The sequence below is a fragment of the Amia ocellicauda genome, chromosome 20, assembly GCF_036373705.1.
Source record: "Amia ocellicauda isolate fAmiCal2 chromosome 20, fAmiCal2.hap1, whole genome shotgun sequence".
NCBI classification, from domain to species: Eukaryota; Metazoa; Chordata; class Actinopteri; order Amiiformes; family Amiidae; genus Amia; species Amia ocellicauda.
The window spans coordinates 10,071,064-10,087,516 of NC_089869.1; the positions used below are offsets into that span (position 1 = coordinate 10,071,064).

Sequence of the window (16,453 nt, forward strand, 5' to 3'; positions counted from 1 at the left end):
TACTTCACTTTATTAAGCAACAAAATTATATGTAATATTTAAAGCCTATTGATGCATCAAACATGCTAAAAATCCTACATTCATCGTCAATTACACCAATACAATAAATGACACGTAAAAGTTTTAAAAACCTCAAATCGAGGCAATGTTTATATTTAAGGACAACACTTGGTATTTTTTTCTTTTTAATTAGTTACACAGTAAAACAGTGGGACTGCAAACAGATCAGAACTGAAGATAAAATATACCTTTAAAATGTACAATTTTTAATTCATTTTTTATAAATATCTAGAGGTCCAACATCTTTATAAATGCCATGCGATTCTTTTTTTCTTCTTCTCACAAACATTTTGGAACCCAGGGCCAGAACCAGACTGGAAGTGGAATATTCAGCCAAAATGCTTATTGGACGATTTATTTTGCTAATTATTATTACATTTTCATCAGATGTAGAAAGGTTCTCTGCCAACAAAATAATGTTTCAGTAAAGTGTTGTTTTAAAAATATTAGTCAGGAAACTAATATCGTAAGCAACATAAAAAAAAAACAGGGTACGTCAAAACCACCAAGGAAATGGTGCCCCTGCAGGCACCTAATAGACACCTAACGTGCAGGACCCAACAATTGTTTAGACACTTGGCTGAATTAAAGCTGGTGTGTTGAGGGTTAATTATGTTGAGACACTTAAAGAAACAACGGGTCACCAAACATGTGCAGGTAAATATTGTCATGACAAATAGGAAACAAGACAACAATTGCCTTCAATTAAATACAAACAAACATGGTTTATCGTCAGAAAAGTTTGAAACTGACAAACAATGTTTATGTTTAATACCTATTCTTAGTGCCTAGGGTGTTATTTTCAGTTATTTATGTATAGTCCACCCAACCATATTGAATTTGGGCTTTCTACAATTCGATATAGAGTATATTCCGTTATGTCCCTTGATTTCTCTGGGAGAAACATAACTGCTTGACATACGGACTAAATGGATCAACAATCCTTTAGACAACTTCAAAATACTCCTATTAATTAGCAGTAAATATTATTCATTTGTTTGTTTCTACTGAACATTTAATAAATGGTGATTAACTCATTAAGACATTGTAATTTGTGTTACCACTAAAAGAAGCAAAATCATACATTAGTTCCCACACCAAATATGGTTCAGCTTAGAAGGCATACAGGTGAATGCTTCTTAATCCTCTTTGAAAGATCGTGCCGTTTAAAAAAAAAAGTCAGTGCATTTCTCCAGACAATATCTCTGGTCAAGGTGCTTTAGGAACGTTTTTAATGTAAGGGTCAGTAGACATGGTTATGAGAGTGGACTGAGGGTTGAGGAAGAGGACTGCAGAAACAAGTCTAGAATAGGCCAAGATAAAATCTGAAGCCCAACCTGCATACTTTACTCCAGAAATATTTGTAGAGATCGTTATCAGAATTCAGGGATATTTTGGGAGACGTTGCGGAACAACCATTTCAATTATTTTGTAGCATAACGTTAAAGTTACACCTCATAACCAATCAAGCTGTACCCTGCATTAATGTCCATGTGACTTGAACTGTTAAAGTGATGAGAACACAGTGGTATATATATAACAAACAAAAAACAAATTCCATCTCAGTTTCTGAAGTGGTTCATTACATGATCGAAGTGGTTACAAACATTGCAAATGCTTTGAGTTTTACACAGCTGAACAAAAGGTCAAGTGTCATTAAAATGTAGATTAACATTAGTTTGCATACAATATATAGATGTAATTAACTTCTAATTAGATCTAAAATGGTGACACAGAACTCCTTTTCAACTTAAGTATTCGACTGTAGAATTTTACTACAGTGAAATATTCTGCTTAAATCACGCAGCAAAAACTAACTGAGGATAGTTCTGGATATTAAAATGTATTATCTAAGCATACAGCCTGTATGCCCCAAATCGCTGTCACTTCCACACGATGCAATTATGTATTTCTATTTTAAAAGTTGAAGGCTTTCCCTTTTCCTTTAGCATCAGAAATATGTTCATCGCATAGAGCAGAGGTTCTCAGTCTCCACATACAATGTATTAATAATGAATGCGTTCCAGAGCATGAGCTTTGCCTAAGCCTACTTCACGTGTGTCACTATTGAAATGTAGCAAGACAGAGAGGTAGATGGAAGTGTAAAAACAAAAAACCTGGGTCTTCGCACTTCCCTTGTCAAGCAGACAGATAACTGGGTGTAGAAATACTGTCACCTTCTTCCCGAGAGAGAGAGATGCCATATCAAACATGATGCACTACTACTATTCTCAGTCAAACAAAGAAAAGTGGGTCAAAGTCCAAAAGGTTAGTGATCTTGCCCATCCCTCTGAAAGTCACCTAGCTTGTCTGGAATGTACAGCACATGAATAAATAAATAAATAAAAATCGATGCAGACCTGTAGTACTGAGCCTATTGTCAAATATAACACTGCTGGCAGCCAGGAAATTTGGAGAGAGGAAACAGTATCTATCTATCTATATCTATCTCTATGAATCAGGTTTGATTCCATTGGGAACCAACACTACAGTAAGTTTCACAGTATCTTCATTTTTCATGACTGCAGGATTGCAGAATACCTTTACAACAGTATTCAAAGTAGGAAAGTCAACCTAATGCAGTCATATATTGTTTTACTTGTCCTATTAGAATGAGAAAGCTAAGATTAAAATTTAGCATGGTTGTATGTTTTTAGAAATTATACTATCTTAGAATCTTAGAACAAACAGAATCTTCCAACATAAAGAAGTCCTTTGTGTTGTATTATAACCTAGATTTTATTAACCGTTTTCTTTATTTTTTTTTAAATATATAAGGTATTTGTTGGAAATTCTATTGATTATCTTTCTATTTCAATGCAGCCATGAAGTGATTAAGCAAGGTGCACATTTTCCAAAAAATATGAAATACAAATCATCTGTATGGACAAGAAGGTTTAGCATTTCCTACCTGTGCTCAAACAAAAGCTCTAACAAATAGTGTGACAGTCATGGTTTTACAGAAATGGCATGATCCATTTGAAAAGCCCATCTTCTACATATGTGACAAAGATTATTGGTATGCTAAAAACACTGATTTTCAAGAAACATTTTAAGTGTTGATAAAAAAAAAACACAATTGTGGAAGTTAACTTAGCTTTAAAAGTCTTACTGAAGATTAATTTATATAATTCAGTATTTATGTACTTTCACCTTCTGGCAGACAGTTTCATCACACCCTAAAGGTGGAGACAGATTAAAGGAATCGAATGTGCTCAGAGGAATGAATATATTGTGGAGTGTGTTCATGATTTGTCAAATTACAAACAAATATAATGGATCTGAGCATTTTCAAAGCAGGTTTTTGGTGTCACCTTTTGTTTTTCAAAACTAAGCTGTATAAAAAAAATATATATATTCTATTCTATAACAGTTACCAATTAATTTTAATTTCCAAAATTAAAAAACGACACTTGCCTTTTCCGTACACAGGTTAATGATTATGTCACAGGAATGAGAAAAGGGTTCGCCTATCTGGACTTAATATCTACTGCATGTACAACAAAACACAGGGGAAGAACAAAAAAAAAAAAAAAGTATAACAAAACACAAAACATCAGAAGTACCTGCTGTTATCCACAGGTAGGCCTGTCTCCCTGAATACCAAGATACCCTGTCTCAGTGAGTCTTGGAGGTGCCGTTCATGTGCTTATTTTCTGTGGAGGGAAGGTCTGTGCTGTAGAGGCAGTCTAGGAAACCTTGAGAGATCTCGGTCACCATTGAGCGATCGGGGATCGACTGTGCCATGCCGTAGATGGCTCCCTAGAGACAGAAACCGCAGTGTTAGACAACATCTTGGTCAATAACGTGCACCCAATTGCGGTACCTGTGCAAACCAGCTCACCATTCCAGTGGTTTTCTCTTTGGGATTTTTCATGATAACTGCCGTCGACTCTCGGACGTCTTTGACGAACCTATCAGCGACGCCGGGCTTTGTGTGCAGCAGTGTTATACAGATGTGTATACTGTGGGGGGGAGAAGTCAAGGATATGAGATGCAGACAAACCAGAAATGCAAAGTAGTGCGTTATCATGTTATTACTTCAAATTATTCCAGAGGGAAGATCTCAAGAACATCTTCCTGAAGGGTGTGGTCTATATTTTTATCTTTGAACAAAATCCAAGCATAATACAGGTGTTTGATCTGGAGAAACTCTTTTTGAGGAACCTTTTGCTTCCGTTGGGCTCTGTTTTGTTCTAGAAGACTTGCCATTTAAGAAGTGATTTAATTCATAGAAAGCTGAAGAAAATAAGGCATACTGCTGCAAATCTCACCTTGAAGGAAACTGCAGTGTGTTCAAGTTCCAACCCCTCGAGGTCAAGGCATTTGATAACCGGTAAATGTCAAAAATCTTGGAGCCCAGAGCCACAACAGAGACTTCAGGCTTGCCAAATACGAACAACCCGTCCACCTTGCGGACTCTGCGAAACACAAACGCCAGTATGTCATAGTATTGCAATAACTCCACATAACTGAACTGTTGGCAAAACATCAATGTGGTGAATGCACATTATTCCCCGGATGTGTAAAGTGTAAAGCGCATTTGACACGGGTTATATATATTCAAACTCCACTTCACCCCTTTTGTTCTACCATTCATCAAACAATGAACCCACAGACAGGCTGAAACAACGTACTCTGCTTCAATGAACCGTGCGGTTTTAATAATCTTCCTCGTGGCCTCAACGTAGCCCTTCTCCCCCATATGCATCATGGTGGCCCAGCAAGCTGCAATGATGCCTCCTGGTCGAGAGCCAGCTATGGAGGGAGATGCGTAGATGCCCCCTTGCCAGTCTGGGGCCACGAAGAACTGGTAATGTCTGTAACTCTTGTCACTGTACAGCACTACAGAAGAACCTTTTGGGGCAAAACCATACTGAACAGGAGAGGGGGAAAAACAGATAAAAGATCAGTTCCATAGTAAAAGCTTTCATTTGTACGTTTTCTGTTTTCAAATTTCATCTCAAAAACAAAACAATACATATTTGTTTCTCTTTCTCTCCCTCTCTCACCTTGTGCGTGTCGGCTGAAATGCTGGTCACCCCCTTCACCCGGAAGTCAAACGGAGCAAGTGGGTAGTTGGCCTTTTCCATGAAAACTATGAGGAAGCCACCCAAACAAGCATCTACATGGAATGGAATGTTGTATCTGACAGCCAACTGGAAATACAGAAATATTAATAGTAACATTACGACAAATGCAAACTAAGTAAATTATAAAATAAATAGATTGTATATATGCTGCTATAGAAATTTCAGCGTGTTCGTTACCTTTGCCACCTCCTGCACAGGGTCCATAGCACCATGAGGGAACTGAGGAGCAGAGCAGACCAGCATGGCGGTGTTCTTGGATATGGCGCTCCTCATCGCCTGATGCAAAAGAGCACGTTTTACTGTTAATGCCAAATTCATTCACAAGAGTTCCCCATTTTCACATCTTTAGGATCCATTGTATAGCTGCTGTTGTCCATCTTTGATTATTTGCCATTTTAACATTTTCACTCTTCAGGTGATTTTTTTTATGATTCACTCAAACCTTCATTCAGGATTTGTAACCCAGAGACGAGAACTGACCTTCACGTCCACTTGCATGGTTGTCGGATTCAGGGGGATGTGGATGATTTTCATGCCGAAGTAGTGTGCCGCTTTGTCAAACGCTGCATGGACACTGATAGGTGCAAGGCTGAAAAGGGGAAATTATAAATCGTTTTCAACCGGTTGCATCGAATCTGTAGGTTTGCTATCAAAAATCAAGCAAACAACCAATCTTGGAGCATACAAATCTGCACAAACCAAAAGTGCATCGGTATATTATAATCAACTAAATGAAGACATTTAATAACATAATGGCAGTTTAGGCTTAAAAGTGTTTTATACAAAATCAATTAAGAGGAACACGAGATGCAAGAAATTAAAAAAAAAAACAGGAACTGAAATAAAGAAGAGCTAATTTTATTATGTGCCTTTGAGGTCTAATTGAATGCTGGCATTGTTTTCTCCTGTGTAAGGAAAGTCATGGTTCCCAAGGCGACAAATACTGTGGGTCTTGCACTTCTGATACACAAGCTTGTTCCTTTGTCTTTCTCCACTGCTGTCTTAATGAGAAACACTGCTCGGCAATGGAATGTCTTGCCTAACCAACTCTAACAATGGCTTACCATATTAGACCATAGCACCAAAACAAGGTTCATTACAATAGTGTTGCTATATAATTAGCTTGGACTTATTGAATTCTTAATTCACAGAGTAGCAAGTGGTTACAGCAGGTGTTTGTACTGTATTAGGAGATGTTATATGTTCTACTGATCTAGCCCAAATACATTTCCATTGCTGTAGCTCTGGTCTCCCCAGGCCTGCTGTTTGGTGTGACTTACATTTCTGGGTGTTTGATGCCACGCTCTCTTGCCAGATCCCTGTATGCTTTGCAAGCCATCAAGATACTTTCAGTACCTCCAGATGTAACCTAAAGACAGAAAACATAAGAGAATAGAGACCTGAATAAAACTGTCAGACTTGACAACATATGTACAGTAATCTCTCACTGTGGGAGGAAAAGAACTGTAACGAACAAACTCAATAGATTCAAGATAAAAACCCTAATGTGAACAAAAAACAAACATACAACAACAAGATTTGAAAAGGTTTGCTAAAACCATGGAGTGATGGTTCTGAAAGGCCACTTTCAAGAAAACACACTATTACTATTTTGTACCATATGTAAAATTATATTTTAAAAAAAAAACTGATACAGATGATGTTTCCGTTGATCGAGGGAACATTTAATGATTTATTGCTTTTAACCTTAATCTCAGATAATGTAAAGGTTATTTAGTTTCCAATGAAGAATACAGCTATACAGGACATTTGCTTAATCTTTTGGATAACACATATGTCCAAGATATTGTTTTTTGTTTGTTTGTTTGTTTGAATATACATATACAATAATACATTTTTTACACTTTCAATACTTACATTAAAAATAACCAAACAAAAGTTAAATAGCAAATTATTAAAATATAAAGTAAAAAAATTCATAAATGTCAAAACTGGTCAGGCCAACTTTTTACCTCTATATGCCTGAATTAAAATACAAATTAAGTACAAAATGCCTCTGTGAAGGTGACTGAGGACCGTAGAGTGAAAATAAACATGATAAAACAGTTGGTAGTCTCCCTTTACACCGCTATATTTTAAATATTGCATAGTTATGTAGGCACTGTGTAAAAACTAAAACCACCCTTGTGTAATCAGATCCATTCATACAGGAGAGTATGGAGGGATCGGACAGAACAAACACTTAAAAAAAGTACTACAGCAGGGTTAAATGTGGCAAAAACAGATCATGAAATCAAAGTAAGCTACCCAGTTCATCCATGATGGGAAAAAGGAGAGTAAAGATTTCTATAATGGCATTAGAGTATATATCATCCTGTCACGACTAATGGACATAATCTAACTTCCCTCTTTGCACCAGGATTTACAAAGCAACGTCTGTGGCACCTTGGTTTACCCAAAGAGGAACTGACGTGTTTGTGGATGTTGTGCAAAGAAATACCCTATGCTGAAAATCTGTTGTCTGTGCATGTTTGAAAAAGGAGATCACACTGTACACAAAGGCTGAATTTTTTGGCAAAGACAGCAGTTTGAACAAGCGTCTGGACTGCTGAACCTCAAGAGCAGACCTTCTGTGGAGAGAATTCATCAATAACAAAAAAAAAATGTCAGGGGAAACTAAGTGACTAAAAACAGTAGGTTGCAATGATTACAATGATATATTTAGTTTCTAAAATGCTAACCATAGCTATTAGTTGCTGAGTATTTACTTGTGATCAGAAGGACACTCACACATTGCAGAAAGATCAATTTAAAACCCTTTAAGAGGAAACCTTGCACAACAGCCAAATAACCAAATATTGGAGGCATGTGAGCATGTTGCAATTCTTGATATTGTTTATCCAACAGAAAGAAGATATTGTTGCAGTCATTTATGTCAGCCAGAGGGGAAGAGAAGCAAATGTTTCTGTCCCAAGCATGGGATTGAGCTTTTTGCACTTTGCGTTAAAGAGGTAAATACACCCTAAAGCTTAGGCTACATGCCTTAAACATTTGTAAATAAAGTTTAAAGGCAGTCAAACTTGATAAGTCTCTCTATGCAGCTTTGGCCTTTGTTTCCTAAGTAACTTACAGTGGCTACAACGTGTCACTGTACGACCACTCCCTCCATTGTCCCTAATCTGTCACACCTGTTCCTCACCATTGTCTCTTACAAACCCAAATTAGATACTTTTCCGTCCTTTATCAGAGCTGAGTTTTCAATTTTGACCATGCAGCAGACAGTGGATTGCTTTTTAATTGCAGGTGGTGGGTAATTCCTAGGTGTCATGAATGATAGCATTTTCTTCCTACCTGTTGGATGGTCATGTCGTAACATTGTGGGCATTAAGTCTTATGTAAACTAAACTATTATACAACTTTTTTTGTTCTAACAACACAACTTGTACCCCTAAGAATAGCTACTTGATATCAATCATTTAACACCTTGTGGAAAGGATATGTGAAACAATTTACCTGTAAGTATGTAAGAGGAATTAACAATTTCAGGTTTCTTGTCGAATTCAAAAGATGTACTGTATTTAGAAATTAAATGTCATAAGGCACACAATAAATCACGTTCTTTAGCTTTGAAGAGTATACACCAGCAGAAAGCCATTAAGTGAAACTTTTATAGGCATAATTTAGAGGAACTAATATCATAAAAGCCATGCTATTTGTTTTTGGTATGATTTGTTTTGTAATGCACATGGTGCAATTGTTACACAAGAATAAAATGTGCAGACCCACAGACAGCATGAACTTGCAAAGTTACTTTGCCAGTTAATATTTGTGACATTCAACGAGAAATCTTGATTAACTAATGACCTCATGTAAAGCACTTGGACAAGGACTCGCTGTAATTATGTCAGATTCTCTACTTGAGCTGTGCATAAGATAATTGGACTAATTACTGGAATAATTACAGAAAAAGTGCTTTTTATAAGTGCTAACATGTCTTGTAGGTACCATCTTTTACATCAATTCACATAACTTAAAGCATCAGCTTGGAAAACAACTGAATGACTCAGTGATTAATAGAAATGAAGGGAAAAAAAAACATAACTTGGATATGTTCAAGCAAGGGTTCAGTGCTTTCTACAACAAGTGAAATGTGAAAGACTAACCGTGCCACAGGACTGTGGTCCCCCATGGAAGAGCGTGCAGGCCATTCGCACCACCTCGGCCTCCATCTTGCGCACACCGGGGAAAATATCAGGATGCAGGGGGTTGCTCCAAGCGAAGTCCCCATAAACCTGAAAACACAGCAGTCCACACCGATTAATATTGATCAGGCTACAAGAAAATAATAATCACTAAAAAATGAAAGGGATACCATTTCTTGTTCAGATAAGCACAGCCTACGACAGTGTTCTTAAAATCTGCAGTTGGGGGCCTTGCTTTGAGACGTACAAGATGGGCTCAGTAGAAGTTGCCTCACCTCACTGGTTGGGGGGCATTCTTGCATTTACTCACCTTCACTAGCAGCTTGGTGAGGGTTTCATCTCCACTGTACACGGCACCGGAGACCCTGCCCTGCTCCCACTGGACCTCCCCCATGGCACTGTACTGTTTGAGCTCCTCCAGAACCTCGGACTGCAAAAGGCCCTGGACCGGCAGGGCGCACGTGTAGCTCATTCCATCTTTCAAGGTGAACAGACTGGATGCCATGTCATCTAGAGCTTTATTCAGCTGAGCCTGAATCTGGGACAGACAGAACCGAGGAGAAGGGACAGCGACAAGAGGCCTCTTTAGTTTTTCTTGGTATTATTTATATATATATTTATTTGTATAGTCCCTGGTGAGGCAATATTTTCTTTAGAACAAATTTAATTTCCGTATTGGTGGATTGGAATGCTATCTTTGTTATTTCTCCAAACGACAAAAGAACAGGTCCGTGCAAAATTAGCAGAAAGAAGTGGACACACAAGTTGTAAACTCAACAAAACGCTAATTATGCCAGGAATTTAATGAAGCGCTGGGGAATCTAGGAAGACAAGTGTGGTATGAGAAGCCCTCCAGTTTATTGAAGGTTACTATGAATGAATGACCCGGAGTAAACTCATGCTTAGCTCAGCACTCTGACTAACAGACTGCTGCAGGGGTTTCACCCTCCGTCTGGAGAGAGACTGAATCATCTGCCTTGGCTAGCTAAGGACAAATAGAATAATTCAGTTTGTAGCCGGTCTTTTTGTCTTTTTAAAAAGTCATATGTAGTACATTGATTAAAAACTGGGATTATGTTCAAGGCTGCTATTCAAATGTTGTGAAACACTGTCATATATACAACATGGATAATTATATACATTTTCAATATGTAACAGAAATGGTAAAGAAAAAGAAAAACTTACTGTAGCACCAATGAATGGGATTTTTCTTATAATCTTAAAAATCTGCTTCTTAATTCTTGATTTCAAACCTGAAGACAAAAAATATATATATATATATGTATATATAAATTATGTGTTGAAATAGTATAACTAAGTCAGATGACCTTGGTTTCCAGAAATCTATCAAATAAATCCCTACAATAATATGGAGTGTTAAAGATCTTTTTTTTTTTTTTATCAGAAAGAGTGAAATAAAGACACACAAAAAAAAAGAAAGAATAAAAAGCTAGGCATCACGTTTGCCTTTTTATTCAGATGCCACAGAGTTATCAAAATCTCTCTCAACCCCAAAGGACTAAATTCAGTAAGACTATGAAGATATCACAAATAAACATACATCAACTTCTAGAAAGTAGAGAATAGCTGTGACAATACAGTTGTGACAATTGTGATAATGGTCAGTGGCTAATCTTTGTAAGTAATCTAGGTAACACATACAATTGACATACAATTTAATATACGAATCTTGACCTATGTTTTACTTTTAGTTACAAAACGCATAATGTTTCAAAAAAATTCAAATACTGTTGGATGATTTAAAGGGATTTCAAATAATATACATATAACAAAAAATGTCAGAATATACGTCTCAAACTGGGAATGATTTGTAAATATATCTAAGGCTAGGGTAAAACAACATCCTCACTCAGGCTGTTTTTCAAGAATGCCAGATTGCTAAGGAACTTTAAAAGTCCAGTTTCTTGTCACTTGCTTGTACTGGGGGACCTTTGCACTCATGTCGGTAGAGATTATTAAAGGCTGTTAAGATGGTTAAATTCTCCAAGGCCAATGATATGTTCAATGTCAGTGATAAACTGCCTGCTGGATGTACTGTACACTGTCTCATGTTCCAATGTCCAATGCACATATCAAAGCAAACAATCTGACTTACAGCTGTAATATAGTTGGAACAAACAACCCCAAAAAAATCACATCACCCACAATTCACTAGTATTAAACTTTTTCTCTCAAACATCTGCTTCATACAAATACATTGGATAAAGGACAAGCGGGGAATTAATGCAGAATTATTAGCTCAATAATGGAGTTATAAAGATACATTTCAATACTGCAGGCATCACAAAGTGTCTGCTAGAAAATGTGTCCAATCCCAGGTCAAGACGGGAGAGCCCTATACTCACTGTCTTGCTGGAAGAGAAACCCCCGAAGCCACACCGCCAGCAGTGTGAAGCCCATCGTCACTGCGATGATCTGCCACGGTTCCAGCCCCTGGCACTGCGTATTCACAAACCGCCGGCTGTCATCCAAATACACCAGCAGGATTTCTTTGTACACCTCCATGGCACTCTGCACGGCAAAACAGAAACAGGAAAGCATTGAGTTTTCTGAGAACCAAGCAACTGAAGAGATGCTATCTTTATTTCAGAACTAACATTTACTATGCAATCGGATGATATACAATTGTATTCCTCTCTAGCTATTGTTTTTCCTCTTGGAGGTGAAATGTTGAGATTCTAGTTATTTCATATCATATGCAAGTGTATACTATACATTGTGATTGTACCCTTAAGGGAAATGCATCAACAGGTTCATGTCTTGTAACCAATTATAATTTCTGTGTTAGTTGAGCACAATAAGAGTGAAAGGTTAACAAAACACAAAGACAGACTCCAGTCCTATACCTGCCCCCCACTATCTGTCATAAGCTTACTAGAAATCTTCCCGAATTATGTTATGACAACATTATCGTGAAACAAAGTGGCAATTAGGTTAAAGGTGGCTTGGCCCATATAAGTTTAAGGCAAAGTTCAAAATCTCTTTCTTGCATAGTGTGCGCTCAGAAAGATAAAATCCAAAAGGGCCTGTGATAATCTCCACATTCAACACACTGACAGTGCAATCTGACTCACGGGATAATACAAAAAATACATGATTCACACATTTGAGACTCGATAAGAGAACACTCAGTCACTTTCCCAGCGACATTAATTTGGCTCTAATAAGATGTTCTAAGTCATGTAGGCCATGTATATATTATAGAGAAACTGTACGGGTGTGTTTTTCACTTTTCTCTATGAATTACAGGCAAACAAGTGCTCCACTGCAGCAAAATCTGAACCCGCTTTGTGAAGCACCTTTCTTTTAAGGGGAGGAGTGCTTATGAGCCACTTCCTCAGCCAAATCCATGGGAAAAGACAGAAAAGGAGAAGGAGAGGCAGACAGACAGGCATGCATGCAGGCAGGGTGAGACAAGAAGAGCTGTAGGGTATTTCAAGAGTCAATGCAGATGTCAGAACAGATATATACTTGAAAAAGTAACACTGTATGGAGAAGTTAATGTACTTGAGGTAGGGACACTCAAACAGTCAGACATGCTCCAGAAATTACCTCAGCAGGAAGACCTTAACACTGCCTCGACAGATGAAGTTGGCTATAGAGAGTGAATTCTGAGATAGAGACTGAATTATCCTAATCGGAATGGAATTTAATAGAAAAGAAAAAAGGAGAGAAGAGAAAATATGTTTCCTCCCACTTCAGTTATGAACGGATTTGGTCATAGATTCTAGCTACTAATAAACTGAGAGCTTGTTTGACACAACAACCCTTGCAAGTCTACTTTAAAGTTACAAAACACTTGACCTTAATTTCCTTTTAAACATAGCAACTTTCCCTTCTTGCAATTTCTGCTTGCATAGTCAGTCTTATCAACAGGACAGTTGGAGGCCAGCATGGACAAGACAATGCAGGGCCAAACCCTGATTATGGCCACAATGTTTCAGAGTTATTGCGTCTGCGTTCTCACACAACACAATCACTGCCAGTAGTTACTACAAGCTGGCATGCATTTTACTCCCCAGCTTGCGTGCATTTTTTAGTTTTTTTCTCTCTACAGCAACCGTCTCAGATTAGAGCAGCTGGGAACAATAGTCATTGTTCATGTAACAGCAACAAGCCACCATGGACCAATTTCTAGTCTGCACTAGGGAAGGGTGCCCCTGGGAATCAGTAAAAATTACAGGACAAAAGAATAAAAATACTGAGGCCGTGAAAGGGCGTTGCCACAATTCAGGCAAAATTTAAGGAAAGCATAATTGGATATCTGGTATTCAGACAAAACACTCAAAAAACTCAAGCAGTAACCCTGTCCTTCCTGCAATTTGTACTAAAACATTAAACATGTTTGTGTAACACTTTTGAATAAATAAAATACAAAGCGTCTTCGTTAATATGTCAAAGATATGCAATGCATGTCTGACAACATGTTTCTGGTTCTCTAAACAGTAATGCATGAAAACAATCTCACAAAGCTTTTGATGAGCTGAACAAACAGAACATTGAACTGAAATAAACAAGCTTGCCAAGGTGCTTTTCAGCCGTAATGTGACTTAAATCACATATTTTAAGTGAAAAATCTGTCACTGGTCTTCTGTGGCAATCTGGGCACTGCAAGACAGTCACTAACAGAACATACAGGCTGCTAATTAAGATAAGGGGGAAGACGTTTTGTGTACAGCTTTGATAACAAGCAGCAGACTTTTTTTTTTTATCAGCATGGGATTTTTCCTGCACACAGACAGTGCAGTGACCCGAGGAAACAAACAGACTGTTTAGTGTGAGAAGCAGCAAAAAGTGTGAATACGTTAGTCTGTCTGATGGCAACGGACCACAACAAATCCAGAACTGAAACTGTCTGAAAGAAGTAAAACGACACTCCTAACAACTTTAATGCTGAAGAATCATAATGAAATACTCTCCCACGATTTAATACCCAAATTGGCAGTGAGGCCATATGGGTCTTAAAAACCTACACCACGACATACAAACATAAGCCTAAGAGACATCAATACACTGCAGTATTATATTGCAAGAAGATATAAACTACTTATGTCTATCCATGTTTGCTGATGTGGTTTTAAAATGGTTTATTGGCAGCATCTTTCTTAAGACCGTTACTAAAGGAGTTGTGCAATGTGCCCAGTGCTTTTGTTCATACGCAGCCAGGACCAATGACTTTCCCTGCTATTAGGCTGCAGTACTTCATGAGAAAAACGATTGCCTGCACACACATATTCCTTCTGCTAGTCAAGTAAACAGGTGAGCACATGGGTGTATGTTTTTCTCACTGGAAATGTAACTTTAGTTCTACTGCCAGGACCTAAACTGATTAAACCAAAGCAAAGCACTTATCATATGGAGAAAAAAGGTTATTAAAATAGAATAATAACCAACAATGCAACGCTAGATGGAAAGCGAAGACAAACAATAAAAAATGCATGATTGACAGGTGCTGTCTTACTGCAGAGAGGTCCAAGAAATGATTGACAGGTGCAGTCACTTCAGATTCTAAAACTTTTCCATACTTCTCAGTGTTTTGCAGGCATATTTATCTTGATGCCTTTTCCTCAAACGTTATAATTTACAGTCGCATTATTATTTCGAACTAAGTGCAAAATGTCCTTCTGAAAAGAACAGTTCAAACTAGACACGGGATTACTTCAAACAGCTATAACTCAAGAGCGAAACAATTCTGTCTGCATTTCTAATCGCCCGAAACTAAACAGTATACGAACTAGCAAGGAAGATCATTTCAATCTCGGATGAATAAGTACATCGTTGCATAAGCGAAAAGTAAAACAGCTACAGAAACAGACTGTATACGGGTGCTGTACAACCTTAAGAAGGAAACAAGATTAAAACCATAAACGAGCTTGTAAAATCATATCCGTGCATGTACGACAACTGTAAAGAAAAGGGCTGCTTCCTCCACTCTGCTTCTTTGTCCTTGAAATGCTGTTGGTTTCCCCCGATCCCTTTCAAAGAAGAGAATAAATAAAAACGCCACTCGTCACTTGATATACTTACCCCAAAATCCATGCTGATTCGCGGTCTTGAGCTGCCCAGACAGGCTATTTTCTGCACGTCGGTTTTCCTTGTTTGTGTGGGAGCCGATTGTCTTGTTTTACTCTAACCGACAGCCTCCGTCCCTCCTGTTTCCACCACTAAGTCAATGTTAGCTCAGGAAGTCAGTCACACTGCCCTCACAGCAGCCTTGTCTCTGATCATGCAGGCCAGAAGCTTTGTCATGTGACTTGGAACTTTAGGACTCTGTCTGAGCAGCGGCCATCTTGAGTGGGGGCATCTTGTGTGTCGCTTTACTCGCTTAGGTAATTCTAGACAAGTTAATTGTTAAAAAAAAAATATATATATATATATATAATTATTCTCAATGTGCACTTTAACTCATATTTGCAGTATTGCATGAATGAAAAAGTTATAGTAGTTGATAAAGCAAGCAAATTAAGATTTACATCCCAGCTTGTTGCTAGTTTCTGTGGGGTTCCTGTTGTCTGGCTTTGGATTGAGTTTTGTCTATATTGAATATAGTATCAGCAACAGATCCAATGCAGGAAGAAGGCCTCCATGTTTCCACTTCAATCAGAAACATCTCTTTTCCTTGTCACGCTAGCAAATCTTATATAATCTTCCCATCTTTTAGGTGTTTTTCTTCTAGGTCTTTTTTCATCTTTTGGGATCCATGCTACAGCTTCCTTTGTTAATCTGTTGTTCATCAGATCTGTTGTTAATCGGTCTGCTGTTCTTGCAATGTGTCCGGCCCATTGCCATTTTAACATTTTCACTCTTTCAATGATGTCACATGTTTTTCTCTGTTCTTGTCATTCCAAGTACATATTTTCAAGCTAAGTTGTGTTGTTTCCAGTTTATGTATTTATAGATAGATATATAGATAGACAGACAGATAGATAGATAGCAGCTAAATATGTATATAAAAAATATGAAAATACATTTCAACATAATTAGCATGGGGTAAATATAATACTTATTAAAATTACACAGAAATGTCAATTTACTGTTATTTTACTCCATATTTAGGTAGAATGTAAAGACGTATACTTTAATTGTGGTCCTTAGATTGTTAATTTACAAACCCCT

General features: G+C 37.6%; 1 protein-coding gene across 2 annotated transcripts; it reads right to left on the reverse strand.

The window, feature by feature from the left end:
* Positions 1–118: 118 nt before the first annotated feature.
* Positions 119–15,549, reverse strand: sgpl1 (sphingosine-1-phosphate lyase 1). 2 transcript variants are annotated; one of them, XM_066692911.1, is made up of 13 exons: positions 15,365–15,549; positions 11,683–11,848; positions 10,502–10,569; positions 9,627–9,854; positions 9,278–9,406; positions 6,434–6,522; positions 5,634–5,742; positions 5,331–5,429; positions 5,073–5,219; positions 4,698–4,936; positions 4,335–4,481; positions 3,905–4,025; positions 119–3,822 (listed from the first exon to the last, which is right to left on the reverse strand). In XM_066692911.1, the coding sequence occupies exons 1-13, from the start codon at positions 15,374–15,376 to the stop codon at positions 3,679–3,681; spliced, it is 1,698 nt and encodes a 565-aa protein (XP_066549008.1). In that variant the 5' UTR covers positions 15,377–15,549; the 3' UTR covers positions 119–3,678. The 2 variants fall into 2 exon arrangements, with proteins under 2 accessions (XP_066549008.1, XP_066549009.1); XM_066692912.1 differs by lacking the exon at positions 15,365–15,549 and adding an exon at positions 12,066–12,097.
* Between the last annotated feature and the right edge of the window lie 904 nt (positions 15,550–16,453).